General features: G+C 43.4%; 1 protein-coding gene across 1 annotated transcript in view; it reads left to right on the plus strand.

Moving 5' to 3' along the window:
- Window positions 1-2,522: 2,522 nt before the first annotated feature.
- INTS4 (integrator complex subunit 4) overlaps window positions 2,523-27,347 on the plus strand; it is a 40,607-nt gene continuing 15,782 nt past the window's right edge. Inside the window, exons 1-15 of the mRNA XM_065646602.1 lie at window positions 2,523-2,602; window positions 3,664-3,858; window positions 6,131-6,248; window positions 8,233-8,339; window positions 8,531-8,716; window positions 9,994-10,044; window positions 10,664-10,752; window positions 10,989-11,109; window positions 11,598-11,669; window positions 12,401-12,575; window positions 16,482-16,687; window positions 20,758-20,900; window positions 21,889-22,004; window positions 23,616-23,749; window positions 24,476-24,633. Of these exons, the coding sequence (XP_065502674.1) occupies window positions 2,549-2,602; window positions 3,664-3,858; window positions 6,131-6,248; window positions 8,233-8,339; window positions 8,531-8,716; window positions 9,994-10,044; window positions 10,664-10,752; window positions 10,989-11,109; window positions 11,598-11,669; window positions 12,401-12,575; window positions 16,482-16,687; window positions 20,758-20,900; window positions 21,889-22,004; window positions 23,616-23,749; window positions 24,476-24,633 (1,925 nt within the window). The 5' untranslated portion in view covers window positions 2,523-2,548. The remainder of the gene's footprint in view (window positions 2,603-3,663; window positions 3,859-6,130; window positions 6,249-8,232; window positions 8,340-8,530; window positions 8,717-9,993; window positions 10,045-10,663; window positions 10,753-10,988; window positions 11,110-11,597; window positions 11,670-12,400; window positions 12,576-16,481; window positions 16,688-20,757; window positions 20,901-21,888; window positions 22,005-23,615; window positions 23,750-24,475; window positions 24,634-27,347) is intronic.

Raw genomic sequence — 27,347 nt, forward strand, 5'->3', positions numbered from 1 at the left:
TTCTGCTGTCAATATAAGGGGACTCTTTGATACCTCTTGCATTTATAACCTTCAAAAGAACAGACACAGGCAGTGTCTGATAAGACTAAAATGTTTAGAAAATAGGCTCTGTGATCATAAGTTTGATTATAACTAAGTGGTTGGTGGTGCTTAGCCTAGAAGAAGAGAGATTGAACAAGACACCAAATAGACAAAAAGCTGCTCTAAAGAGATCTGTTATTCTTTGTACATGCTAAGGGTGGAAGAATTGGCTTAAATTTCAACAAAGGAGATTAAAATTAGATAATAGAAGAAAAAAAAATCTAATTATGGGATAGGTAAAACCTCAACCAACCTCCTAAGACTACAGGACTGCTGTCATGAGAAAGTTTAACAGTTTTATCAAGGATGGTCTCATAGAACAGCCAAGACTGAAAGGGACCACAAAGGACCTGGTCCAGCCTCTGGTGGGAAAGGGAGCCTGGTTGAAATTATTGAGCACCCTGTCAAGTCATGTCTTGAGAAGCCCCAGCAATGTGAACTCTACCATGTCCCTGGGGAGGTTGTTCCAGTGAATGATGGTTGTCATCGTAAAAAAATTCCTTCTTATGTTGAGATGAAAGCATTCTTGGTGCAACTCATACCCATTGCCCCTTGCCTTCTCCACATGGCTCCTTGTGAAGAGAGAGACACCATCCCCTTTGTGGATGCCCTTAAAGCACAGGGAACACTGTGCTGAGGTCCCCTCAGGGAGAAGAGACCCAGGTCCTTCAGTTTTCTCTCATAGGACAGGTTCTCCAGACCTTTGATCACCTCCCTGGGCCTCCTTTGGACCCTTCAGCCCCTTCCCAAACCACTTGGTCCTCAAGATGTGACCAAAATGTGGCCGCCCTGGCCACCTCTAGCCACACAACATTGATGTCTCTGTTAAGTTTCATAGAGTTTTACAGAAGGTTGAAGCAGACCATAAAACAAAGAATATAATTCACACAGAACAGGAGCTACTTATGAGAGGAATGTGAAGGATAAAGCCAGAGATAATGCTTGAAGAATATGCATATATTAATAAACCATGAAATTTGGCAAGGATTAGTGGTATATTGTGAACTTAGGTGAACTATAGTCATTATACACCTATTTTTATACAAAAATACACCATTTTGTCGAAGACCACCTGCCTCCAGAAGACTCCTACTCACTGAGCATGTGTAGAAGATTTTACGTTTATTGCACCTTTAAACCGAGGCGAGAAAAGTTTAGACCAATGGACTTTGAGCAGGCATAAATTAAAACTCAGAAGTCGGCTATTAAACTCAGAAGTTGGTTATCAAGCTCAGAAGCTGGTTATTTTAAGACCTCAAAACCCAAAATGCCTTAGGCAATTTTACTTTGATTTGCTCTGGTGTGTGCATACATATACACATATACACAAAGCAGTAATAAAACCAGACTAACCCTTGTTTCAGTGCGTCATTTAATCTAGATCCTGGATGTCAGGGGAACATGGAATAAAATAATTTTTTGGCTTCCAAAACAATGACAGTGCAGTTTATACCAAAACCTGGTATAAATGACAGCCCCCTTAAGGCCACCCTTCAGGGCCAAAAGGCAAAACAGAAAATATCCTTATTTTTTTTGTAGATAGTAATTAGTGCACTTGGCCCCTTTTCAGTTGGTTCCAGTTTAGGGGGTGGAGGGTCCTTAGCACTTCTTGGCTGTTGGTGCTGGCAGTTTTGCCACTCTTGAGAGAAGAAGAGTTCATTCTCTCTGTCCTGGAATTTCTGGGTGAATAATGACTGATTTTTTTATGTCCAGCTTTTCTAGTTTAGTGCCAGACTTAGGTTATGGTTGGACTCAATGATCCTGAGGGTCTCTTCCAACTGAAACGATTCTATGTTTCTATTCTATGGTTCTATGAAATATGCATGTTAGGAGTGGTGAAAAGTTGAAATGTACAAATATGTAACTCAGGCTGCTCCTGGTGTGCCACTTTTGCAAAAGATCACCCAGCGGCCTTTTCTGCGTGGAATTGTAAATAAAGACCTCAACCATATGTGTGAATTGGTATCTGAACCCCGGTAATGATCCCAGCTTTGGGGACAATGCCATAACAGATGTAATTGCTGCCTGAGTGTCCTGCCATCTATCTAGACATGAGTCTGTCAGGGGGCTTCTCAGTGCTGGGACCATTTTCCCCTCTCCTCGAAGGAGAAATCTTTGAAGGCCATGATAGGCTTTAATGTGTGCCTAACACAAGCTTGCCTGGAAACGTCAATCTATGTTATTTATATTTTGGTCTTTACATGGTCTAACATCAAACATTAACGAAACTGGTGGGTATTTTGGGGGAAAACTGTGGCGCTGATTTGGCTGAGCTGTAGCTGCAGGGCGGGCCAGGCCACAGCCGCCACGTCAGGCCCGCGTTCCCATGGCAACGGGAGCGCCTGACCACAGAGCGCGGCCTCCAACTGGGAAGAGAGGCCGCTCCTTTCGCCGCCTCTCTGCAGGCGACTCTGTGGTTCCTCTTCCGGGTTGCGTATACGGCGGCCTCGGAGGGCCAGGCGGCGTCATGGCGGCGCACCTGAAGAAGCGGGTGTACGAGGAGTTCACCAAGGTGGTCCAGGTAACGCACCGCGAGCGGGCCGGGCCCCGCAGGGCGGGGCGGGGGGGAACATCCCCGAGCTCTGCCGTGCGGCGGGTGAGGCGGAGCTGTGGGAGAAGCCGCCGGCCTAACGCGAGGCCTGCCCGGGGAGCGCGGCCCGCGGCCATGGCGGGCGGCCCGTGAGGGGCTGAGCAGGAGCGGGAGGGGTTGGCCCCGGGTTTAGGGAGGCTGGAGGTGCCTGGAGGGATGGGGGCTGCTCCGGGGTGTGTGGGGGAGGTGGTAAGGGACAGCTCTGCTGGGAGGACAGGCTGAGAGAGTTGGGGTGTTCACCCTGGAGAAGAGAAGCTGCGGGGAGACCTTAGTGCGGCCTTTCTGGACTTAAAAGGGACCGATAAGATGGGGACAGACTTTTGAGCAGGGTCTGTTGTGATAGGACAAGGGGTGATGGTTTTAAAATAAAAGAGGGGAGATTCAGGCCAGATATGAGGAAGAAATTTTTACACTGAGGGTGGTGAGAGCCTGTCCCAGGTTGTCCAGAGAGGTGGTGGATGAACCATCCCTGGAGACATCCCAGGCCAGGCTGGACGGGGCTCTGAGCAACCTGAGCTGGTGCAGATGTCCCTGCTCATGGCAGGGGTGGCACTGGATGAGCTTTAAAGGTCCCTTCCAACCCAAACTATTCTGTGATTTTGTTCTTTGTTACCTGCCTGGGGGAGAGGGGGGTGAACGTGGCTCCCCCAGCCTGGGATGTGGTCACGGCTGTGAGTTTCTGGGCTTGGGGGAGCTGCTGCAGGGTGGGGGGTGTGGGAGAAACTGTGTTTGCCCTAGGACAGTTCTCCAAATTTGGGAGGGGCAAAGTTTCCCTCAGGCTGGGCTGAGGAGAAACAATATTTCCCAGGGATAAGGGCTGCCCGGGCAGGGTGGGAGCAACCCCAGGGGCTGTGGATGTGTTCCTTCCCAAGACAGCTGACTGAGAGGGGCAATGGAGCTTCCTCAGGTTTGGTGCTGAGACAGCATTCACTCTGGAAAGGAGCAGGCCAGGGTTTGCCCTGTGTTTCTGAACCGCGTCTCCCTGTCCGCAGCAGCAGCATGAAGACCTGTCTGCGAAGAAGCTGCGGCTGACCAAGCCCAGCAAGTCAGCGGCGCTCCACGTCGACCTGTGCAAAGCCACCTCACCCGCAGATGCCTTGCAGTACCTGCTCCAGTTCACCAGGAAGCCCGTGGAGGTGGAGAGCGTTGAAGGGGTCGTCAGGATCCTGCTGGAGCATTATTACAAGGTGGCAAAGCTGCGAGCCAGCCGTGCTTCCAAAATCCTCCTTTGGGTTTTGTTTTCTTGGGGTTGGATGTGGAATAGAGAGTCACAGGCTCTTCCTGGGCCTGGTCCACAGAAGTAATATGTGCTTTGTAGTATCCAGATATTGATCCTTCACTTGATAAAGCAAATCTTATTGCAGCTGACGAAGCTGCACTGTAGACTGAAACATTTCTCATAAATGTCCTTGTGCTTTTCTGTCTGTCTTCTTACAATTGAGTCTGTCTTGCTTTGAACTTACACTAAAACTCTAAGCTTTGTTTTATCTATTTCTGGTTTTTTTTGGCTTCTGTGTTGAGACCGTTTGACTTTTACTTTTATGGGAACTTCTTTTCATTGTTGGACTAGTCCCCACTCAAAGGAGTCTACCACTTGAACCTAACTTATTTCTTCATCTATAAGGAAAACTGTGGTTTCTGATCAAATAATGAAGGTTATTTGTGTTTGAGGTTTGTTTTGTAGCCTGTTTTAAAAGAGAGACTCTTAAATCTACAAATGAGGTCACATTTTTCAAGCGCACAGCCTGTTACAAAGCCAGCTTTTAAAATCATTGGAGTCCTACAGCTGATGTTGTTTTGCTTAAGGACAAAATTTTCTGCAGAACTGGTTTCTTAGTATGTGTAGAAAACTTGTGCTTGGACTGATCTTTTAGAAACCCACTCCTGAAAGCTGTAACCGTGGTGGAAGTTGTGCAGTGATGTGTTTGTTTATGGTGTCATTCTTTTGTTTAAGGTGATGCTGCAGCCTCCTGCTCCTTCATTCCATTGTATTACAATAGGACAGTCCCTGAACATTCCTGATGGCCTTTGAGATAGATCAGAAAAAAATTTATAGCTTTTTATTTTTTCTCCATTTTTCACCCATAGTTCTCATGCTGACAGTTGAATCAATACAGCTGACCAAGGAGAGATGGCGGGGGGTACCTGCAGATTAAGAGGATACATTTCTCTAATTACCTGCTTGCAAACCGTTAGGAGGAGAGAGAGAAAATGCCCTTTGGGGTGGGTGGCTGCTCTTAACTCATTAATGATAATGCTGCAGGCATTATTCATAAGGGTTTTAAAAGTGCCTTTATAAGTGTCTGTTTTGAAATCACCGATTTCATCTGTACTCGTGGAGGGGGTTGTCCTTTTATTCAAAGAAAGTGAGTAGTAGTAAACACCAAATGTATTATACTGTGGGAATCTGTGCATCCTGCCACCAATGTAAGCAATCCTGTGACTGTAGCAATTTTTAAAGTGCATAATTTTTGGCCCTGAAAAGAGAAAATGCTTCTCAGCTCAGCTGAGAAAGAGATTACTCCTGCAGGTATCACATTTGTCACTTGGAGGAGTGTGTGTGACACTGAAGTCTCTCCTAAACACTGTTGAAAGACGTAAAAGTTGTAACTGTAATATTACTGCACCTGTTGAAAGATGTAACATTTGTAATTGTGATATTACTGCACCTCTGTGTTAAACGTTGCACCGTTGCTTGGTATAAGTATGAAATCCAGAGTTCTTTTTGCTTTTCTGCCCTGTATTGGATACCCCTGGCAATATGATGAAAGACAGAGCTTCCAGTTATGACCAGAAGTCTTTTGTGCAAGAGTCTGTAGAAGACTCACAATAATAACTCTTAGAAACTCATAAACTTCTAAAATTAACTGCATGGTAATTTGTGAAGTTTGTTTATGTAGTCATCATCTGTGACAGCTGTTGCTTAAATGAGCAGATATGGGGGTCTTGTATGTTTGGTTTGGATTTTGTTTGTTTTACCTTGCTGTGTTTGGTTTCTTTCTTTTTTGCTATCAAATAGGCAGGATTGCTCCCCACCATTAAGAAAAACGGTTGTTTTCTGTAGCCTCCAGACCTCACTGCTTAGCAGAGGTCAAGAGACCATCAGCTTCAGTTCATCTTCTAAAATTCTCCCATTTGTTCATTAAAAACTTGCAAAGATATTAGCATAATCAACAGTGAATTTTCCAGCATCTTGGTTATTTCAACTTTAATTTTTTAAATGATACGAAGGTAGTTTTGAGGAATTATGAGTAAAAGAATAATTCTGAAATGTACTGGAACCTGCCACATAAACATTCTCTTATGGTTAATTTTCTGTAGGTTGTGCCATGGAGGAGGAAATAGCCTGACAGTAAAATTCAGACCCTTATGCTGAATTACATGTGGGTCCTGCTTGTGTGTAGCGTTTTTTACCTTTCAAACTGGAAAATAAACGAGGATGTCTGTGTTTCCTTCCAGGAGAACGATGCCTCTGTGAGACTGAAGATTGCTTCCTTGCTGGGCCTGTTATCGAAGACTGCAGGATTTTCCCCAGACTGCATCATGGATGATGCCATTAACACGCTTCAAAATGAGAGTAAGTCTCTCTTCTCGGGTGCTTGAGATCAAGGCAGAATCGTGTAGTTTTTAAGCATTTAGGACAGTGGCAAGGCCCGTACATCAGAATTATATAACTGCAACTCTGTTGTTCGGAGTATTTAATTTCTGGTTTTGTGAATGGTGACAAATACCACGTTCTGACAAGGAGAAAAATGTTCCTCAGACCTGCCTACTGTATACCTCTGTTTTAAGTTTGCTTTTGCATCTTCGTCTGAGAACTGTTGCTTCTGAAGTGCTCTGTTTTGGACAGTCCTGCTTAAAGCAGAACCTTTGGAGTATTTTTCTTATTGTGCCGTGGGCCAGCTCATCAGAACTAATGCAAGAAGGTGATGGTTTATTAGCATTGGATTTGTAATAGACAGAAAAGAGTAGGCTGTCCTGTTTGTGGATTCAATGAAGTCCATTTTTATTTTGTATTTTAAGTTCACAGATTGTATTTGTTTGACGTCGTGCAGTTTGATTCTGTTTTAATGTCATTTATAGTCAAAGAATGGTTTGGGTTGGAAGAGACCTTCCAAGCTCACCCAGTGCCACCCCTGCAATGGGCAGGGACATCTGCACCAGCTCAGGTTGCTCAGAGCCCCGTCCAGCCTGGCCTGGGATGTCTCCAGGGTTGGGGCATCCACCACCTCTCTGGCCAACCTGGGACAGTGCCTCGCCATCCTCATGGGGAAGAATTTCTTCCTTCTATCTAATCTAAATCCACCCTCTTTTAGTTTGGAACTGTTGCCTGTTGTTCTGTACTTAGAGGCCTTGGTTAGAAGTTCCTCTTCGTCTTTCTTATAAGTCTTCTTTATATATTGAAAAGCTGCTAGAAGGTCTCCCAGGAGCCTTCTCTTCTCCAGGCTGAACAGTCCTGAATCTCTCAGCCTTTCCTCATAGAGGAACTATCCCAGCCTTCTGATCATCTTTGTGTCCTCTGGCCCCTCTCCAGCAGGTCCATGTGTGTCCTGTGCTGAGGACCCCAGAGCTGGCCCAGCACTGCAGGGGAGTCTCACCAGACCAGAGCAGAGGGGCAGAATCCCCTCCCTCCACCTGCTGCTCACGCTGCTGGGGATGCAACCCAGGGCACGGGTGGATTTCTGGGCTGCAAGCGCATGTTGCTGGTTTGTGGCCAATCTTTCGTCTACCAGCACCCCCAGGTCCTTCTCCACAGGGCTGCTCTCCATCCTTCCATCCTCAGCCTGGACTGATACCAGAGGTTGCCCCAACCCAGGTGCCGGACCTTGGAATTGGCCTTGTTGAACCTCATGAAGTTCACTTGGACCCACTTCTGGAGCTTGTCCAGGTCCCTCTGGATGAGATCCCGTCCCTCAGGTGTGTCACCTGCATCACTCAGCTTGGGGTCATCTGCAGATGTGCTGAGAGTGCACTCGATCCCACTGTCTGTGTCATTGATGAAGATATTAAATAGTATTGGTCCCAGTATGGACCCCTGAGGGACACCACTCATTACTGGTTTCCCCTTGGACACTGAGCCATTGACCGTAACTCTTTGGGTGTGACCATCCAGCCAGTTCCTTCCCCACCGAACAGTCCATCCACCAAACCCATCTCTCTCCAACTTAGAAATGAGAGTCTTACTGTGGTCCAGGTGAACAGTGGATTAAACACAAGCGAGCAGTGACGACTCACTGCATACTGGGCCGTATCGACAGGAGTGTAGCCAGGGGTCAAGGGAAAACATTATTCCTCTTTACTCAACAGTGGTTTGACCACATCTGGAATACTGCGTCCAATTTTGGGCTGGCAGGGTTGAGGTGAGTTCAGCAGAGGAGCACTGAGGTGATCAGGGGCTGGAGGACATGATGTGCCAGGAGAAGCTGAGGGAGCTGGGCTTGTTCTGCCCTTGAAAGGAGAAAGTTTCAGGAGGACCTTCCAACCTGGTTCAGTCTGTAATTCAGTAGCTGCTGAGGAGCTCAGTAAAGAGGGATGTAGCTTTTCACTGTTTTGTTTTGCAGAGTCTCACCAGGTCCTTGCTCAGCTGCTGGACACCCTGTTGGTGATCGGCACAAAACTCACAGAGAATCCATCAGTCAGGATGAGGCTAGTCGAGGTTGCCTGCAAGGTAAGGCAGGAAACTTTTGTCACTGCTGTAAGAAAAAATATGCAGTCAGTGCTTAAATTATTTTAATTTTACTTAACAGACTGTTACAGTATTAACATTTTTTAACTGCTAGGAAACTTAGCATGATTAGTTGTTTCAAAGGCGTGAAAGAACGATAAGAATCCAGTTACGTCTCCTCTTCCGTTCCGTAGCATCTCACAGATTCTTCCCATGGTGTAAGAAATAAGTGTCTTCAGTTAATTGGCTGTCTTGGACCAGTGGAAAAAAGTGTTGCAAAAGAAGCTGAAAGCCAAGCTGCCAAAGATGTCCAGAAGATCATAGGAGATCATTTTAATGACCAGGACCCTCGTGTTAGGACTGCAGCTATAAAAGCCATGGTAAGTGGTGGTGGTACTAGTCACTAGTACTCCAACAGGCAATAAAAAGCTGCTTGCGACAGGAAACCTGTGCGGTAAGTCCAGAAAGAATTTTGTTTCTTTTTTAATCAACATTTATGTTTTACCCCATGGTCGTGTCCATTAGCATTCTCTGTTTATGAGATTTACGGGGTTTCATGTGAGGACCCTTCAGATGTTTTTAGCTTTGCAGAAATGCAAGCAAGGATCGTGCACTTGAGAATTTTGCTTAATGTGAGTTGCCTGGGAGTATATGGGTATACAGAAGTTTCTCTCTTACCTTTAAAGATTATAAACAGTGTCCCATGGTCAACAAGAGTATTTGAATTAAGGGTATTTGAATTAATGGTATTAAACTCCAGAGAAAGAAGCAGGATGCGTTTGAGATCAGATGGTGCTGGAATCTGTCTGGCATCTCCCTCTGCTGGAGGCTGCGCTCATCCTTCATTTTCATTCCTTTCTGATTTTTGTTGGTACAACTTGTTTCTCAAGTCGTTTGAGTGACTTTTACAATGGCATTCAACCAAATCCATGGCAAGATTTATGGCCTCCAATTTATAATTACAGCACAAAAACAACTGTCTGTCAGTTTGAAGCACAGAAACATCCTGAATGAATTCAGGGTCACTAACCACTTTTACAGTTGTTGATTGATTGTACTTTTCATTGGTGCTATACTTGTGTTTTTTCTTCAATATTGTCACTAACTTGTTGTAGTTTGAAGAAGTGCATGTAGAAAAGCAACTGCTTCTTGTTGATAGTATTAAATTATCCCTTTATCAGAGTCATGATACCACCTTATTCCACACAGAAACAATGTTTAGTAATTTTTTTTGCAACTCCTCTGGTTTGGTAACCGAAAGATTTACAGGGCCTGAAAATCCTTTGGCAATGCCGCTTCTTAGTCCATGTTTCAGGAATGGTGGTAAACTAACTATTTTGAAGATTCCTAATTCTGTTTTAATTGGAATGGAATATGGCCAACACTCAACAACTGTGTGAAGGCTGAGAGAATACAGTGGATTTATAGAAATTGTGTTTTCTAATCCAAAGTATGGATGACTGCGGAGTTTAAAAAAATTATACTGAAGTCAAGATTATTTAAAATACTTATGGCCAGGATAACAAAATATTTTAATTATAGCAGCAGTCAAGAAATGCAAGCAACTATGTTTACACAAAGCAGAAAAAACAACGGTGAAAACTTAGTCTGTGTCACTTAAACCTATAGTTACACTTTTTTGTGCCTTTTTTTGTAGCTGCAGCTTCATGAAAGAGGATTAAAATTACAGCAGGCTATTTACAATCAGGTAAAGCCCTGTATTAATTTGTATTTATTTCGTACGTGTTTGCATATCTTGCTTTTTAGATTCCGTGACAACGGAAGGAGGGCACTGAGCAGAGGTGGAATATTTTGCACTTAGGTTGCTCATATTCCTTGTTGCACTGTGGCAGTGGAAATAAAAATCTATTTTGCATCTCCTTGTGCTTAGATGCACTAAAGCATGTGCTTTAATTGGAATATATTGTTTACTGGGGGAGATGGTCACGGGAAGGGCAAGCCAGTAATTATTACTGTAATCTGGCAATCTCGGAGTTTAAACCCTTGTTCGTTGGAGAGTGCACGTGAAGCGTGTATTTGTTACGACAGGGTTGCGCAGCTGAAGCCGGTATCAAATGAATTCTACTCCAAATTTCTATTTCCATCTTCCTACATAGTACGGGCAGTTCTGGAATTTTATGGCATGTGCCTAATTGACTTTATTAGGACTAGTCTACCTGATCAAACCTGGAAATAGGGAGTAGAAGACTGAATTTTTTAATCTGTCCTGACTGATTTATGGTGAGGATCCTAAATCTGCTGTGGGAGGTGAATGACAGCTCAAATGGAGATATTTTGGGTATATTGGGCTGTGAATCTTCTTTCAGGCCTGCAAGCTGTTGGCAGATGATTACGAGCAAGTGCGCAGCGCTGCCGTTCAGCTGATTTGGGTCCTCAGTCAGCTGTACCCTGAGAGGTATGTACTGTACATCCTAATTCTGAGGGGTTTTGTGCTGGTAAGTCGCAGGAGTAGCTGTTAAAAAAACGACGTGTACAAATTGCTGATACCTGATAAGAATTCACTGATCCGAATGAAGTTTCAGTTCTTGATACGTGTCGCACATCCATAGGAATTCAGCACGGCTTGTTCTTGCTTGATGCCATCCAGCCCGACGTCAGATCTACGTACTGATTTTTGTTTCTCTCTGTTAGCATTGTCCCGATTCCTTCTTCTAATGAGGAAATTCGCTTGGTTGATGATGCGTTTGGAAAAATTTGTCATATGGTCAGCGATGGTTCCTGGGTTGTTAGAGTACAAGCTGCCAAGTTATTGGTAAGTTGCATTCTTTTCTATCTGAAAATAGTTCATGTTGTATTACTTTATTTTTCACATATATTTGAAGAGAAATGAGAGGATGTTTAAAAACAGTAGAGGTAAAATTCTAGCAAAATTCTGAGAAGAAATAGATGAGGGAGGTTGAGGAAACCCAAAAGTTTCTTAGCCGATCTATGCAGAGATTCTTTCCTTGAGAGTCAACGGTTGGGTATCCAAGAAAAAAACAAGTACTCGTAATTGTGCCCCATTTACACCAGCTGAACTCAGGAATGACCATATTAACCTCAGTGTGAAAATAAGATGTTCTGACTGTCTTAAGTTAAACTTTTGGCTCTGATATACAGTAGTGTCAAGCATTGTGTAAAGCTATTTGAGTGTATAACATTGGACACCATCTTGGGATAAATCAGGAAATTATATGGTATAATTTAGAATAATCCTGTTTCTTCCTTTTGATTTTTTTTTTTTTTTTTTTTTTCCTTTAGGGTTCCATGCAACAAGTGAGTTCCCATTTCTTAGAGCAGACCCTTGACAAGAAGCTCATGTCAGACCTGAGGGTATGTAAATATTTGGGGTTGTTTTTACTGTGTGTAGTGTACTAAAACTGCACAACAGGTATGTTAATGTCAAGTCTGTCTGTTTACTGTGTCCTTGCTTCAGAGCTGCCAAGAGTTAATTGGCGATGACAGGTTTTCTTTTAGATTAAAGTCAATGAAGCAATTGCTAGTTTTAGATTTCATTAGCCAAGCATGTCATAAACAGCTCGAGGCTATTGAGGTTTCGCAGATGAGAAGTAAATGTTTGTGTTCTTCTGACAGTCTTTTGGCTAAAAGCTTTATTTATTGTGTATGGGAAGATCGCATCCTAGTTTTAGGAGCAAATTTATGGAAAATTTCTGCAAGATCCAACCAGGAGACGCAGACGTTTCAAGAGGCACGAGTAGCTAAAGGCTGGGACTCCTCAGCCCTACGAGCAAAATGTTGCAGTAAAATTCCTTCCTTAAGCAACTTGCTTCAGGTATTATGTTCAGTTTTATTGTCTGAGAATATGTTAATTAAAATATATCAGGTATTATCCTTTCCCAACATCAGGAGTATGAAGAGTTACTGGCAATTGGAAGTATTCATAAAACAGAAGGCAATATTTGCTTTTTGTAGCATTTGCCTGTCTCCACCAGTGTCTAAACCTCTAGGTACATCTATTCTAAAATCCGATAAAGCTATTTAATCGTTTATTCAATAATCTTTAAGGTTTACCATGGTTGTAACTGATAAACTTGTTTGGACAGAGGAAGCGCACGGCACATGAACGAGCCAAGGAGCTCTACAGCTCTGGGGAGTTTTCAAGTGGCAGAAAGTGGGGAGATGATGCTCCCAAAGAAGAAATTGATACGGGTGCTGTGAACCTGATTGAATCGGGAGCTTGCGGGGCTTTCGTTCATGGCCTGGAAGATGAGATGTATGGTAGGTGTTAATTTATTGTGGAGTGACTAAAGGAGGGGATGTGTGCTGGCTGATAAGCTTTGTTTTTTGGGAGGTTTTTTTGGTCAAAATAGATTGCTTGCCTGTTGTGTGTGATGTTTGGGGTTTTTATATATATATATATATATATATATATATATGTATTTTTAAAAATGTTAGTTTTTGATTTTGTTTTTTAAATGAATCATGGACTTCATGGTGTGGGTTTTCATTCCATTGTGATCTCTGATATGGCATTTATTTCAAAAATCACAGAATCACAGAATGTCAGGGATTGGAAGGGACCTCAAGAGCTCATCCAGTCCAATCTCCTCGCTGGAGCAGGAACACCCAGATGAGGTTACACAGGAAGGTGTCCAGGCGAGTTTGAATGTCTGCAGAGGAGACTCCACAACCTCCCTGGGCAGCCTGGGCCAGGCTCTGGCACCCTCACTGGGAAGAAGTTTCTTCTCATATTTAAGTGGAACCTCCTGTGTTCCAGTTTGTACCCATTGCCCCTTGTCCTATCATTGGTTGTCACTGAGAAGAGCCTGGCTCCATCCTCCTGACACTCACCCTTTATATATTTATAAACATTAATGAGGTCACCCCTCAGTCTCCTCTTCTCCAAGCTCAAGAGCCCCAGCTCCTCAGCCTTTCCTCACACGGGAGATGCTCCACTCCCTTCAGCATCTTCGTTGTTCTGCGCTGGGCTCTCTCCAGCAGTTCCCTGTCCTTCTGAAGCTGAGGGGCCCAGAACTGGACACAATATTCCAGATGAGGTCTCACCAGGGCAGAGTAGAGGGACAGGAGAACCTCTCTTGACCTACTGACCATCTGCCTTCTAATCCACCCCAGGTCCCATTGCCCTTCCTGGCCACAAGGGCCCGGTACTGGCTCATGGTCACCCCGCTGTCCCCAGGACCCCCAGGTCCCTTTCCCCTACACTGCTCTCTAGTGGGTCGTTCCCCAACCTATACTGGAACCTGGGGTTGTTCCTGCCCAGATGCAAGACTCTACACTTGTCCTTGTTATATTTCATTAAATTTTTCCCTGCCCAACTCTCCAGCCTGTCCAGGTCTCTGGATGGCAGCACAGCCTTCCAGTGTCAGCCACCCCTCCCAGTTTGGTGCCACCAGCAAACCTGCTGACAGTGCACTCTAGTCCCTCATCCAAGTTGTTGCTGAATATATTGAACAGTACTGGTCCCAGTACTGACCCCTGAGGGACTCCACTAGATACAGGCCTCCAGCTGGACTCTGTCCCATTGACCACGACTCTCTGGCTTCTTTCCTTCAGCCAGTTCACAGTCCACCTCACTACCCGATCGTCCAGACCACACTTCCAGTGTAACTGTGTAAAATCCTACAGCGTTGCACAGAGTTTGGGATGCGCATGTTCCATTGAGTAGCCAAAACCAACTGGCTTCCTATAAGCAGTAAATTTTTAATAAAATACCTGGGAAGAAGTGGTAGCTTATGTTATGCAGAAACTCATTTGGTTTATTATTTCTTATTGACTTAAATTTAAAAATTGCATGTGGCTCTAAATTGGCAACATTAGTTGCTGGTGTTTGAAATTAGTGTTTTCTCTGCAGGAAGGAGAAGTGAAATTTATAGAATTTGTTGTTTAAAACATGGCACTACAAGGAACCTGTGCCCATGGAGTCCAGTGATCGTACATTTTATAAACATTACAAACAGCTTCCATCCTAACAAAGGTTAGAACTAGTGGAGACAAACCCCTGTACTTCTCAAAATATTTCAACATCCAACAGCTACAACAAATAGAACTTCTTCTAATTTCCAACTCAATTTTATCCATAGCCAATTTATGCCTGTTTGATTCTTATCCAGTGGTAGGTTTAAATAGTTGTTGCTTCTCTTAGGACTGGCTTCCCTAATTAATTAATCGACAGCTTTGATTTTGTGAGAGGCTAAAGAGGTTAGGCTTCTTTTAGGGGTTGTTCTTGAAAATAAGTGACAGGATCTGTATCTTTTCAGGTATTTAAATTTCAGGTGAGGTCTTCCTTACACCTCTAGCAATGTTATTAATAATTATTTTTCTTTAACAGAAATCCCTGCGTTCTGAGGTCACATTTACCTGTTCCGTAGTGCTATTGTGTTAGTCTCTTGTGATATAATGGACCGTGGTCTCTTTCCAGCAGATTATATTTGATTTGTTCTTTTAAAAACGATGATTTATGAGTGTCAAACTAGAACACAGAAGTTCTGAGCTCTCCTGGGTTTGGCTGTAGCACTGACTGTGCTGATGGCCTCATGAAAATCAGTGTATTACCCTTCTCAGCCCAACTTTCCTGTGGGTAGAGTGAAGATTTTTATTTCTTAAGGCTATTGAGAGCAGCTGGTATTTGAATAGAACCATGAAATTGCCAAGCTCTGAACATTATTCCTGAGTTTGCTTTTAATTTTACTGGAAGGACGAGGCTAAATTAAAAAATACAAAACCACCATGACAAAAATATCATTGTAGACTGTGTTGTAAAAGTTGGTTTATTGTTCCACGACTCCTGCAAATAAAAGCACATTTTCCCAAAAGTCAAACTCTCCCTGAAGCTTGAAAATGCAACTTTTTTTCTGACTTAACAGTACAAAATTTTTCACTGGCTCAGTCCATTGACCCGTGAAGCGTGTTCTCAAGTTTCTTGTGCCGTAGGTCTTGTGGCAATACGGTGCTATTGGAGACAGTTGATAAAATAGACAGGTGTGGAATATACGCAGATCTTTAAATAATGTAGAATTCTGCCTCCGTTGTGGCATTTTTAAATACTGCTGAGCTCTTTTTTTCCTTGATTGCAGCGCTGTTTCATTTCTTGAATTCCACGTTGTAACTTAAATCTAGATTAGTGTGTCAGCTCATGAAAATAATATTGGCAAAATGTTTTTCTCCTGTAATACCTTGGTCTTAATGACCGCGGAGACTCGTAGTTGTGACAAAAGCTTCGTTACTGAATGAGCAGGGGTCTTGCTGTGTTCGCATTTTTCTGCTTAATGGGAATCATCAGGACTCAAATACATGCTTTAAGAACAATAGGCCTAAAAGCTACACACAAGTTTAAGTAAATATATTCAAGATGAGCTAATTTGAATGAAAAATAAAAGTATGTTTAAAACAATAATGTTTGCAAGACATCAGATTAATTCTTATTTTTATGATCCCGGCACACAAATGTTACAGAAGCTGGTGAGGATGGCTGCAGGGAAGAAAAATCTTATCTCCACTTAAGCTTGTTATGTTTGGATGTTCTTCAAATTCCTGCTGTGTTTTGCAGCATCGATACACTCTGGACACCTTTTGGTGCTTTTTTTGCTTAAATTCTGGGTAATTTTAATAATTAGGTGGCACCTTTTAGCTGTCTTTTGTGGAATCTGAAGTCATGAAGCAGAGGAATTTCATTCTGTTTACTGCCGACGTGCTGATACTCCGGGGCTTTTCAGCAATTCATAAAGTGCTACGTAGCAGGTTAAAAATGCAGCGAGCACTCCAAGCAATTGAAATGTCAGGAAGAATAAAACAAGCAGGGTTTAATTACCTAAATTAGTTTGCTTATGATACCAGGGTTATAGCTGCGCTTGCAAAATGCACGATGAAATGTGTAATATTTATTGCTGAATGGGAGATCTATTTTTCACCTACAAGTCCCTCTGCATATGCTTATGATGGCAGCGTACGCTGGATTAGAGGTGAGGATTTTAATTTGAAGACTGGCCTGTGAAAAGGTCCCTGATGGCACATGTCCCTGCTTAGTTTCCATCGTCCTGAGGGTTTCTATAGCATCTCTTGCACTTAGCCCAATCCTTAAATAACATCAGTTCTGGCTGTTGGGTGGGATGTCCTTTTAAATCAATTCCTAATTCACTAATTAATTCCTCCCCTCTCTTTTAACAGAGGTTCGAATCGCCGCGGTTGAAGCGCTCTGCATGTTGGCTCAGTCCTCGCCTTCTTTTGCGGAGAAATGCCTGGATTTTTTGGTCGACATGTTTAATGATGAGATCGAGGAGGTGAGATTGCAGTCGATCCACACGATGAGAAAAATTTCCAACAACATCACGCTGCGGGAAGACCAGCTGGATACTGTGTTAGCTGTCTTGGAGGTAAGAAATTCCTGAGGGAGGAAAAAATCTGATTCCTGTTTTCTTTGAGGTGTTATAATTACATAATACTGATCAGCCCCTTCTGAGCTGAAACTCTCCACCTTTTTTTTGTTGTGGTGTTTTTTTTTTTTTCCCCTATTCTTTGAACACCCCCAAAGGCTCCTAAGGTCTAGCAGCTTGTAATCTCCAGGCCAACAGAATACTTCTAAAATAAATGAATTTCAGCTAAAAACTCTTCCCTTGATCACTGTGCTCTAGACTCATTTGTGTTTCCTTGTGTCTTGTTCTGTGGTGCAGCACCCGGCACCACGTCATGTTGAGTACATCTTCATTTTCTTTCTGTTTCCTTTGCTCCGCTGCTTTGGCTACACCTTTGCTCACCTAATAGAGACAGGGCCCGAGCCTGAGACCTCTCATTTGACTGTCCAGACTTTATTAGCGTGCTCTGCGGTGTAATTTTGGCTTTTTCCAACCAGCATCCTCCCCGTCGGTGCTGAGCCAGGATCCAGGGCACACCGTGAGTCACCGGCTCTTCCTGGGTGATGGGTTTGATCCGGAAGGGGAGATTTCAACTGTGTGTGCAAAACTGCTTCCCCTCAAACCTCTTTTATCTGCTGAACCGTGGCCAATTTTTTCTGAAGCCCTAAATATTGAAAGAGCAATGTGACATCTATATTACGTATATACATACAAAAATACATGCACTTGAGAAAGGTACAAGATGTATCAAGTATTATCTGAATAAAACTTAGCAAAGAAAATACTCCTCCCCCCATTAGGATAGCAGTATCTGCTTTATTTGGTAGCATTTAAGTTGATACTGAGAAAAATCAACTGTTACTAATGAAAGTTGTAAGAAGTTTGCCGTTTGTTGAATCCTTCACCTACCCCACCCTTTGCAAGCAAAAACATAAAGATACAGAAACGGGTCAATTTAACCTGGTGTTATTCAAACACATCCACCTACTTTCAGATATTTCAGGCAACTTCACAGTCGCCATATCTGTTGGGAAGCTATTCCCTAGCCTCCTGAATTGCCTCGAGGGGAGATTTCTTTATTTCACCTAAAGCTTACTCAGTTTCATCCTATCGCTACCTTTACAAACTGAAAAATGAGTCCTTCTCCTTGGTGTTCACATTCCACAACACAAATTAAATTGCATGCTGGACACAGGTTAGAAATAGAGCTCACGCACCTTCTTCTCTGTGAATGAAGTAGTATTCAAAAGAAGTTGGACTTGGTGACTTATTGCGAAAGGAAGCTCATTTCAGCAAGCCAGAAGAAAAAGAAAAACACAGCGGCTCTTAGATGGCTACCAAGCACTGCTGGTATCCCCATGGCCAAATGCTATTTGTTTTTTAGTTTCTGCTGCATGTGGTAGGCAAGTCTCTACTCCTTTTGCATAGTCTCCCAGCCTCGGGCAGTGCTGAAAATCCAGTTTGTCTTTTCGCCTGTGGTTTGCTTGATCCAGGGCGATGGCGGCTTCTTTCACTTATGCCCCAGGAAGAAGCAAACTAACTAACCAACCTATTTTATCGGTCTGTAACAAACGCTGTGGAGTATGACGTGAATTTGCAAACACAGCAGTGAGTTTTAGATGCCTCACATTTTTATGGAGTTGATTTACATTAGTTGGAGTTGGGGACTTGTACATCAAGGTATAAAAACGTCGTTGTTGGACTGGGGTTCTGCCTTCAACTTCTGTGGTGACTTATCATGTGTGATAAATCATACATGTATTATGGTTTGTATTGTCATAATTATTATCAGGTATCAGGATAGCTGAAGTGTGAGAATTATTAACATCTAAATGCATTTGTCTGATTCTGAAATGCACTTACTCGCTTTCTGTAAAATCCATCTTCCAGTACCAAAATACAGGATATGGAGAAAAAGCATTAACTTTAGTGCCTAAATTTGTTCCAAGAGTGTAAATATGAAACATTTGGTGATGGAGTAACTTGTGTTTTCATCCAACTGTTTTGACTCGATCTGAATAACTCTACCAGCTTGTCCTTGCCTTTCTCACTGGGCATTGTGCTCTGGTTTTCCTCTCTGTCCCGTCCTAGTCCTCTGCCTCGCTTATCTCCGTACTGCAGTGGTCGTGGAGCTCACCTGGACGATCTCCATGGTCATTTCATTCCTGTTCTTAGAGAACATCTTCTCTTTTGGTCATAGTCTGCTTTCCACCACCAAAATAAGGAATGGCTGAGAAGCCCCACTCTGCTTTCATCCTTTAATCATTTGTGTGTGTTGGCCGTCATTTAAGAGCCTTTACAATTGGGCTGCCCTTTCTTCCTTTGTGTAAGACAGTGATGAATGAGCTGTTGATACTTAGCAAATTATAATTTAAGGAAAAAAAAAATCCACCATTGAAATGCATCCAGTTCTTGTATCCTGTCAAATTTTCACATTCTATCCAGCAATGCCACACAAATGCTGACAGTGTAACATATTGATGTGGAACGGCAAGGTGGTTTTTGGCGGAAGGGATGTAATTAATTAAGCTGGAGTTCAGCCACAGCACTTCTAAAAATACTGCTTGGAGACTGCATGAACTCCTCTGTACGTCACCCTGGCCTAAAAAAGAAAATGGGTGCAATGTGGCTTTAGAAACAGTATATTAGTGGTCCCATATGATCATTACAAAGCTCCTCACTGAACTTGTAAGAGCGTGTTTTGTTTGGTTGGTTTTTTTATTGTCCATCCATAAATCCATCGTTAGATCAAGTTCTTTTGTACTGTAGATGGTCACTGTTGATCTGGTCTGTCTGGCTATTGATGTGTCCTCAGCACTTAAACAAACCCTCTAGAGGCTGGTGATTGGGTCAAGGCCTGTGGAACTGAGCTTCAGGTGTTGAATCACAGAATCATTTAGGTTGGAAAAGACCTTTAAGATCATCAAGTCCAACCGTTAACACTGGTACTGCCCCATGTCCCTAAGAACCTCATCTCTGCGTCTGTTCAACCCCTCCAGGGATGGTGACACTGCCCTGGGCAGCCTGTTCCAATGCCCGACAGCCCTTTGGGGAAGAAATTGTTCCCAAGATCCAACCTCAACCTCCCCAGGCGCAACTTGAGGCCGTTTCCTCTGGTCCTGGCGCTTGTTCCTGGGGAGCAGAGCCCGACCCCCCCTGGCTCCAAGCTCCTTTCAGGCAGTTCGGAGATCAGAAGGTCTCCCCTCAGCTCCTGTTCTCCAGCTGAACCCCCAGCTCCCTCAGCCGCTCCCATCACACTTGTGCTCCAGCCCCTTCCCCAGCTCCTCCAAAAGAGGGTGAAACAATCTTCGGCGATCGTTTTGCTGAGGTTACCCAGTGCCTTCCTTACTGCCTGCACCTAAGGGTACAACATCACCCAAACCAAACAGTGACTTGTGCCCTGCTTGAGCAGCTCAGCGTTGAGGCTGTTCCTGTTCGTCCCAGTAAATGAAGCACACGGGTGGATGAGACCAGCAGAAGACCCTACAGCAGTTGGCTGGTGTGTCACTTCATCTGTGCTCAGCTACGATAACTGGAAACATGCTGTTTTTCAGATACCTCTAGTGCTAATTCAGCCAAGGAACAGGAACTGCTCCCTTTAAAGTAAATGTGCTGAGGGGTCTGGAGCATCTTTCTTATGAGGAGAGACTGAGAGAGCTGGGGCTGTTCAGCTGGAGAAGAGAAGCTGAAAGGGGATCTGATCAATGCTGATCAATATCTCCAGGGTGGGTGTCAAGAGGATAGACCAGACTCTGTTCAGCGGTGCCCAACGACAGGATGAGGGGCAACGGGCACAGACTGAAACACAAGAGGTTCCATCTGAACATGAGGAGAAACTTCTTTGCTGTGAGGTGCCAGAGCCCTGGACCAGGCTGCCCAGAGAGGTTGTGGAGTCTCCTTCTCTGGAGACATTCAAACCCGCCTGGACACATTCCTGTGTGACCTGCTCTGGTGACCCTGCTTTAGCAGGTTGGTTGGACTGGATGATCTCCAGAGGTCCCTTCCAACACCAACCAGCCTGGGATTCTGGCGCATCTCTCTCGGTGCTCAAAGGTGTCTGGTTTTGTTTTGGTTTGGTTTTTTTTTTCTAGGATTCTTCAAGGGACATTCGGGAAGCGCTTCATGAACTGCTGTGCTGCACCAACGTCTCCACTAAAGAAGGCATCCATCTGGCACTGGTGGAGCTGCTGAAAAACCTCACGAAGTATCCCACAGACAGAGAATCCATCTGGAAGTGAGTGCGTTCAGAGTCCTTGTGTGTCTGCATATTTTCCTATTTGTTTTAGTAATAGAGGCATTAGGGAAATATTAAGCTAGGTAAGGAGGGAACAGGTATCACAAGTGCACAATCCTGTTGTTCTGTAAATATTTGGAGTAGTGGCTACACTAAGCATTGTACACATTCACGGCTGACGTAGAAATTCTGTCTTCTTCTTGCTTGTCGATAGTTGTACTGGGAATCCAGAACTGATGACCGCTCCTGGAAATATCCCTCTCTTACAAGCACTCAAAGCATTCCCAGAAAAAAATCAATTCAGTCGTCAGTTCAAAACCTCATCTTTTCTATGCAGCTGCTGCTGCTTTGTGCTTACTTGACACTGCATTAAATAGTAATATTTGCTAGTGCTTGATTATGTCAGTTGTGACACATGGAGTGGCTACGTGGCATTGTGCAGTTGAAGGGACTTTTTCTGTCTGAGCAAAAATAATGAACATTTTTATGGGGTTTTTTTTTGGTTGCTTAATGGAAGCAACAAAGGAAGGAATGGTCCAGCACACGTGGTTTGAGATGGAATTCTTGGGTATTATTGGAAACACTTATTTCAGTCTGCTTTGTCTTCCAGTGTACTCTAACATTGGTTTTGGAGTTTGGGTTTTTGAGTTTTGTTATTTGGTTGGGTTTTTACCTCCTCACTCCTTTATTTCTGAAGAAAAAAAATACACTCATTTGTTAGCATTTAGTATGAAAGCTTTACTTGGGTTGTATATCTACAGGCATTAAGTATTTCTTGGACAGTTTAAATAACCATTTTTTTATTACTGCTTGCTTTTTCAAGCTGTCCTCTCCGTTTTCTTGGATCCTGTCGAATATTAATGCAAATACTCAGCCATGAAGAGAGACAGCAGGCTTGGACAGTAGGATTTTGATGCTGACCATAAAGTAGTAGTGCTTTAAAATGTATTTTACGTGTTTGCTAAGAAATATATCTGTGTGTTTTCAGATGCTTGAAGTTCCTGGGCAGCAGACACCCCACTTTGGTGCTTCCCTTAGTCCCAGAGCTGCTGAGCACGCACCCGTTCTTTGACACTCCTGAACCAGACATGGATGACCCAGCCTGTATCTTTTTAATGGAACCAGCTGATTGTTTTGACTGTAATAGATTTTATTCGTATTTTCCTGATGCTCACGTTTGTTAAACCATTTCAAACTGTAGCAGACAATCCTGTAGCTACCTCTGAATCCCTTTGGCACTTGGTTTTATTACTCAGCAAGTGGTGGAATAACTGTTATCTGGAACCATCTTCATAAATACCAACGTGGTATAATTGGCCTTTTTTTACGCTGTGATGAATAATCTGTTTATGAACCATATGTCAAGGTTTAGGCTTTGTAGATGAGTCTTTTGATGTGAAAACATTTGTCTGGTTTGCACTAATTTTGAAGATGCTTTGGCTTTTAAATAAGAAGCGTGATCTTCATTGTTTTCTTTTTAGGTAAAACTTCTACCCTCACTGTCATGTGGTGTGTAGAACAGTATTGTCTCTGCAGCAGTGGCTGAATCCCCGTAACACTATAAATTCTCATCTTTTTGAAATAATTCAAAATCAGAAATTCTTTTATGAACGTTAGCTCGTCTAGTGCTTTAGAATACAAACTGTTATTGTTATACCATTATCCTTAACAATAGGAGATGCCTTGGAAATGTGAAATACCATTTTGCCATTGTTCATTCTCCTCCCCTCCGTGCGATTGCAGAACGTAATGTTATTTCTGATGCTGAGAGATATTTGACTGGAACAACTCCCTTCCTCTGCGAAGCTGCTGCTTATTTCTCTCACAGGCCATCTGCTAGAACTTCTGTGGAGAATAAATAAATACCTTGTGAGAATTGAAAAGGGCTAGAATCAGGTGGAGAAAAAGATTAATCCCTAAGCAGGTAGCTGAGTAATGATCTGAGTAAACTCATCCTATGAGCTGAGGATTGAAGGAACACTGCGGGAGAGAAAGCTGGTATTGAGCTCAATGCACCTCTCTGCGCTCAGACAAAGAATATTATTGTAAAGAATATTCTGGAGGTAACTTGCCACCAAATTTTACAAAAATATATTATGTAAAGACAGGCCTGGGATCCAGAAACTACAAGGTAGACCTGAATAGTATGTTTCCAGTGTAAACTGCTAATTAAAACCATGTTTTTGTCTGATTCGAAGCACTTGGCAAATTTGAATCAGGTTAGTTGAATAGCTGCAGCTGAAAATTTGGAAAGGACTTTGGGCAAAGAGGAGAAATTGGTTTGTCAAGTGGAAGCTTTTCTGCTTGGGAGCCTGAGGACACAGAAGATTTTTTGAGGAGGTAAATGTTTAATTTTACATGGCGTTTGGGTCCCAAACCGCTAAGCAGAATGTAAGCTTTGAGGAAGAGTGACACTCCACCTAACGAGCACGTTCTGCATTTCTAATCCCTGGCTCCGATCCTCTGAGCAGTCCCGCTTTGGCAGCAACATCCTTCCTCCAATATGGCCCATCCTGTAATATTTGTGCTTTGTAGTTTGTTTTCATCTGCTCAGCCAGCTGCCTCTTTGGGTTTTGCTCAGCGTCCTCCAACTGTGAAGAACTTCCTAAACAATCCCCGGCCAAGAAAGGGTTGTCGAGTTGTTGTTTTAACCTCCCATCCCTGAGGAGCTATTCTTCTTCTTGTTTATTTTTCTTTAACAATCCATTTCAATAGACATTGCTGTGCTGGTTCTGATTTTTAACGCTGCTAAGAGCTGCCCGACCATGCCCGCCCTGTTCTCTGATCACACGTTCAGACACTACGCGTATCTTCGGGACAGTCTCTCTCATCTGGTCCCTCCGCTAAGAGTAAGTTGAACCGCTTTGGTTTGTGCTTCACGACTCTGTTATGAATATTCTGGTTTCTTCCGTGCCTGTCGGTGTGTAATGCTTCAATTCTAACTTTTTTTTTTTTCTCCTGAGCTCCAAGCGAATGAGTATTGAAATGTGCATAAGAGAGCCAAATATTAAATTGTTACAATATGGATTTTGTAATATTTTGGGGAGAACAGCACATGGTTTGCTGGTTAGGAAAGAATATGTTGAGGGCAGAATTCCCTCTGTAACCCTGAGTGCGTGGGGAAGGGGAGCTTGGCCTTTGTAGATCTTCCGACATTTGACTTGTGTCCTACTAAACGTTTTATTTGCGGGTGAGATGTGTTCCCTGCTGCTTTGAAGCGTGTTTTTTCCTGCGTGGAAGTACAGGTGGGACTGAAGTTGGTCCTAAGTCATATTACAGCTCATAAAAAGGATCGTGGTTTGCGTGGTCTTGGAATTCCCTCGACTTCACATCATAGTAGATGTGGAAGATGTTTTCCTCGAAGGGATGTTGAAGTTTAACCTGGAGATCTCAAGCTGCGAGAGAATTATAAAAAGGAGAGTGTTAACAAACAAAGATAAAAGATTCAGACTTGAAATCGTCGATACAATTTTTGAATTTAAGAAAGGAATCTGAGCCGTCAAATGTGGGCAGCGCTTTGCAACGTTATTACTTGTGTTGAACTTTCCTGTACGCATTTGTTTCTTCTTGCTCAGTTGCCAGGTAGAAAGCTGGTGTCCTCCCCGGTCTCTCCCAGTATTGCGCCACACGAAGATCCTTCCCAGCAGTTCTTACACCAGAGCCTGGAGAGGGTTTACAACCTTCAGCACCTCGACCCGCAGGGCGTGCAGGAGCTGCTGGAATTCACCATCCGGTAAGGCCGCGGGCCGACCCGTTCGCGGAAGATGCGTTAGGATTCCCGGTTTTGCTTCTGAATATCCGCGTTGTACTTTGCTGTTGGGCGCTTAGCCTGAGGTTTCTTATAGGGAGCGCTGTGATAAAACAGTATTTGCAGCCCGTTTGAAACAAAACTGCTCTGCCCCACTGAGCAATCGGTGTGTGTTACAGGGAAACACGCAGGTAAGGGGCAGGTCACGGTGATCTCGGACTGTTCACTTATGGTAAAACACATTTTCAGTTTTTATGGATAGCAGCCTTGTGTGTCATTTTTAGTTCTCAGTCCCTGCGTAAGTCGGTCATTTTGATCGTATTATTTTTACTGTTTTTACAGGGGTTTTTTGTTTCATTTTGGTAGGAAGAGAGAGGTTCGTCCCCTTTGCTCTTCTAATTCTCAGGTCCTGTGGCCTTTCATTCAGCAGGAGAGGAGCTGCTTCTGGTGCTTGGTTGGGTTCTTATCACCAGTCCTGCTTATAGAGGACATTGGCATCCTTCATTGGTTTGAAAATATGAGATTTTCCTGGATGAGAGGACATTATTGCGTGTCACTGTCTGCTGTCGTAGAGAGATGGGTGTGAATGTGGGTTTTATGCTGCGCCTTCCATTTCGTCTCTAGGCTGGTTGACACAAACGAAACACTTGAAAAATGTTTCAATATGATCGCTCTGCTTGGAAAGAGGAAAAGAGCCTTATTTTGGGAGCTGGAAAAACAATCCAAAATACTTTGCTTGGAATATGGAATTCCAAAAAGCTTTATTCTTTTTCTTCCCCCAAAATAGCTGCCTTTTCTGTGTGTGTAGCTGTGAATCGCTTCCGCACCCCCATCCAGAGGCGAATAAACAGCGTGTTCCTCACTGAAAACCCAACTGGGGAAACGACGTGGTTTGTCTTCTGCTGTTTTGAAGCTACTCCGCGCAGCTTAAACCTTTGTCTCAAAGCATTTAATGCACCAAATGCTTGAAACAGGTGATCTCTTGGCAGAGCATCCAGAATCTTATAGACACAAGGTCTGGAAACCTCACAGGCTGTGGATGTTTTCGATTTTGAGTGTAGGAATCGTGTCAGAGGTGGCTGCATGTGTGACTTATGTGCAGTAAAGGACAGCGATGCTTTGGAGCTAATGGAAATTATTGGCTTGGCTTTTTTCCTGCTGGGATCACCACTCAGGAACCGTATTAAACCAACTAATGTTTTTCACCCTTAAGAGAAGAGAGGTTTTGGAATCATAGAATCATTTTGGTTGGAAGAGGCCCTCAGGATTAGTCCAACCATAACCTAACTCTAGCACTAACCCACGTCCCTAAGAACCTCGTCTACGTGTCTTTTAAACCCTTCCAGAGATGGTGACTCCACCACTGCCCTGGGCAGCCTGTTCCCCTGCCCGACAGCCCTTTCTGGGAAGGATTTTTTCCTAATATCCAACCTCAACCTCCCCTGGTGCAAATTGAGGCCGTTTCCTCTTGTCCTGTCACTTGTTACTTGGGAGAAGAGACCAACCCCCTCCATGCTACAACCTCCTTTCAGGTAGTTTTTAAGACAAAACCAGTGTGTTAAAGGTTGTTTTGCAGAAGGGAAGAGGTTCCTGCACCAACAGTTTGGTTGCTGAGAGGGGAAGCTCACAGGGACATAGTTCCCTCCTCCTCTACCATTTTCGTCACCGAGGGAAGTAACACAAACCTCCTGGGGCTGGTATCTCCTTGGGATTTACATTTCTAACCACTCTTGGGCCTGACGCTCTTCTGCCGAAACCGCAGGATGGGCTTTTTAAAAAGCACATTGGTCTTCGTGGTTTGATTTCTCCATCTGTACACCAGGAATTTTAAATTTTTTGTCTCGCAGGGATGTTGAGATGTGTTTAAGATTTGTAAGGAGATGGAATTAGTGGAATTGGGAACTGTAGAAGATGGGGGGATGGAATATTTGCCCAGTTGTTAGCTGAGACGTGACATCCTGGTCCCCGTTGGTGTGATGTGATGCATCAAGTGCGACGTAGGAATTAAGCACCCAGGAGTCAAATAGAGTCTCTGTGTAAAGCTCAGGCTGGTTCTGCTGTCATAGCATCAAAGGAAGGCACAGCCCCTCTGCTTAGGATAGAGTTTCTTTGGCTGCAAATTATACAGATAATCTCCTGGATTTTTTTTTTTTTTTTTTAATGTGTCAGTGCTCAGCAACCTGCTGGTTTGGCAGAGCCAAAGTTGCAGAATTGTGTCATAAATGCAAAGGTAAATCTAAAATAATCAAGAGGAAAGGGTCATCTGAAGAAAAAATGTTATTTTCAATAATGCAGTAGGCAACGTGGAAGTAGAATGGCAATTTTAGTACACTTGATGTCAAAGCAAAATGCAGAGAACAGACGTGTTGAATCCATGTCATCCAGCCTCTTTTCAGTTCTGTAACAAAAATGAATTTTGTTTTCTTAATACGCACTTTTGATTTTAAAACATGTCCAAGAGCAGAGAAATAAAGCTTTTTTGGGTTCCATTCACTGTCATTTATTTTTCCATGGAGTCACAAGCTACTTCTACTGCTGTATGATTTACAAGAAATACCAGACAACGCACAACTCGTTGGGCAAATATCAATACATCAGATTTCAGCTTGGTTTATTATAAAAAGGCAGCAATATTTCAAATACGCTCAGTTGCAGGAGCCTGATGTGTTCCAAACAACCTTTCCTCGCCGACGGTTTTA

The sequence above is a fragment of the Caloenas nicobarica genome, chromosome 1 (genome assembly GCF_036013445.1).
Source record: "Caloenas nicobarica isolate bCalNic1 chromosome 1, bCalNic1.hap1, whole genome shotgun sequence".
Taxonomy (NCBI): Eukaryota; Metazoa; Chordata; class Aves; order Columbiformes; family Columbidae; genus Caloenas; species Caloenas nicobarica.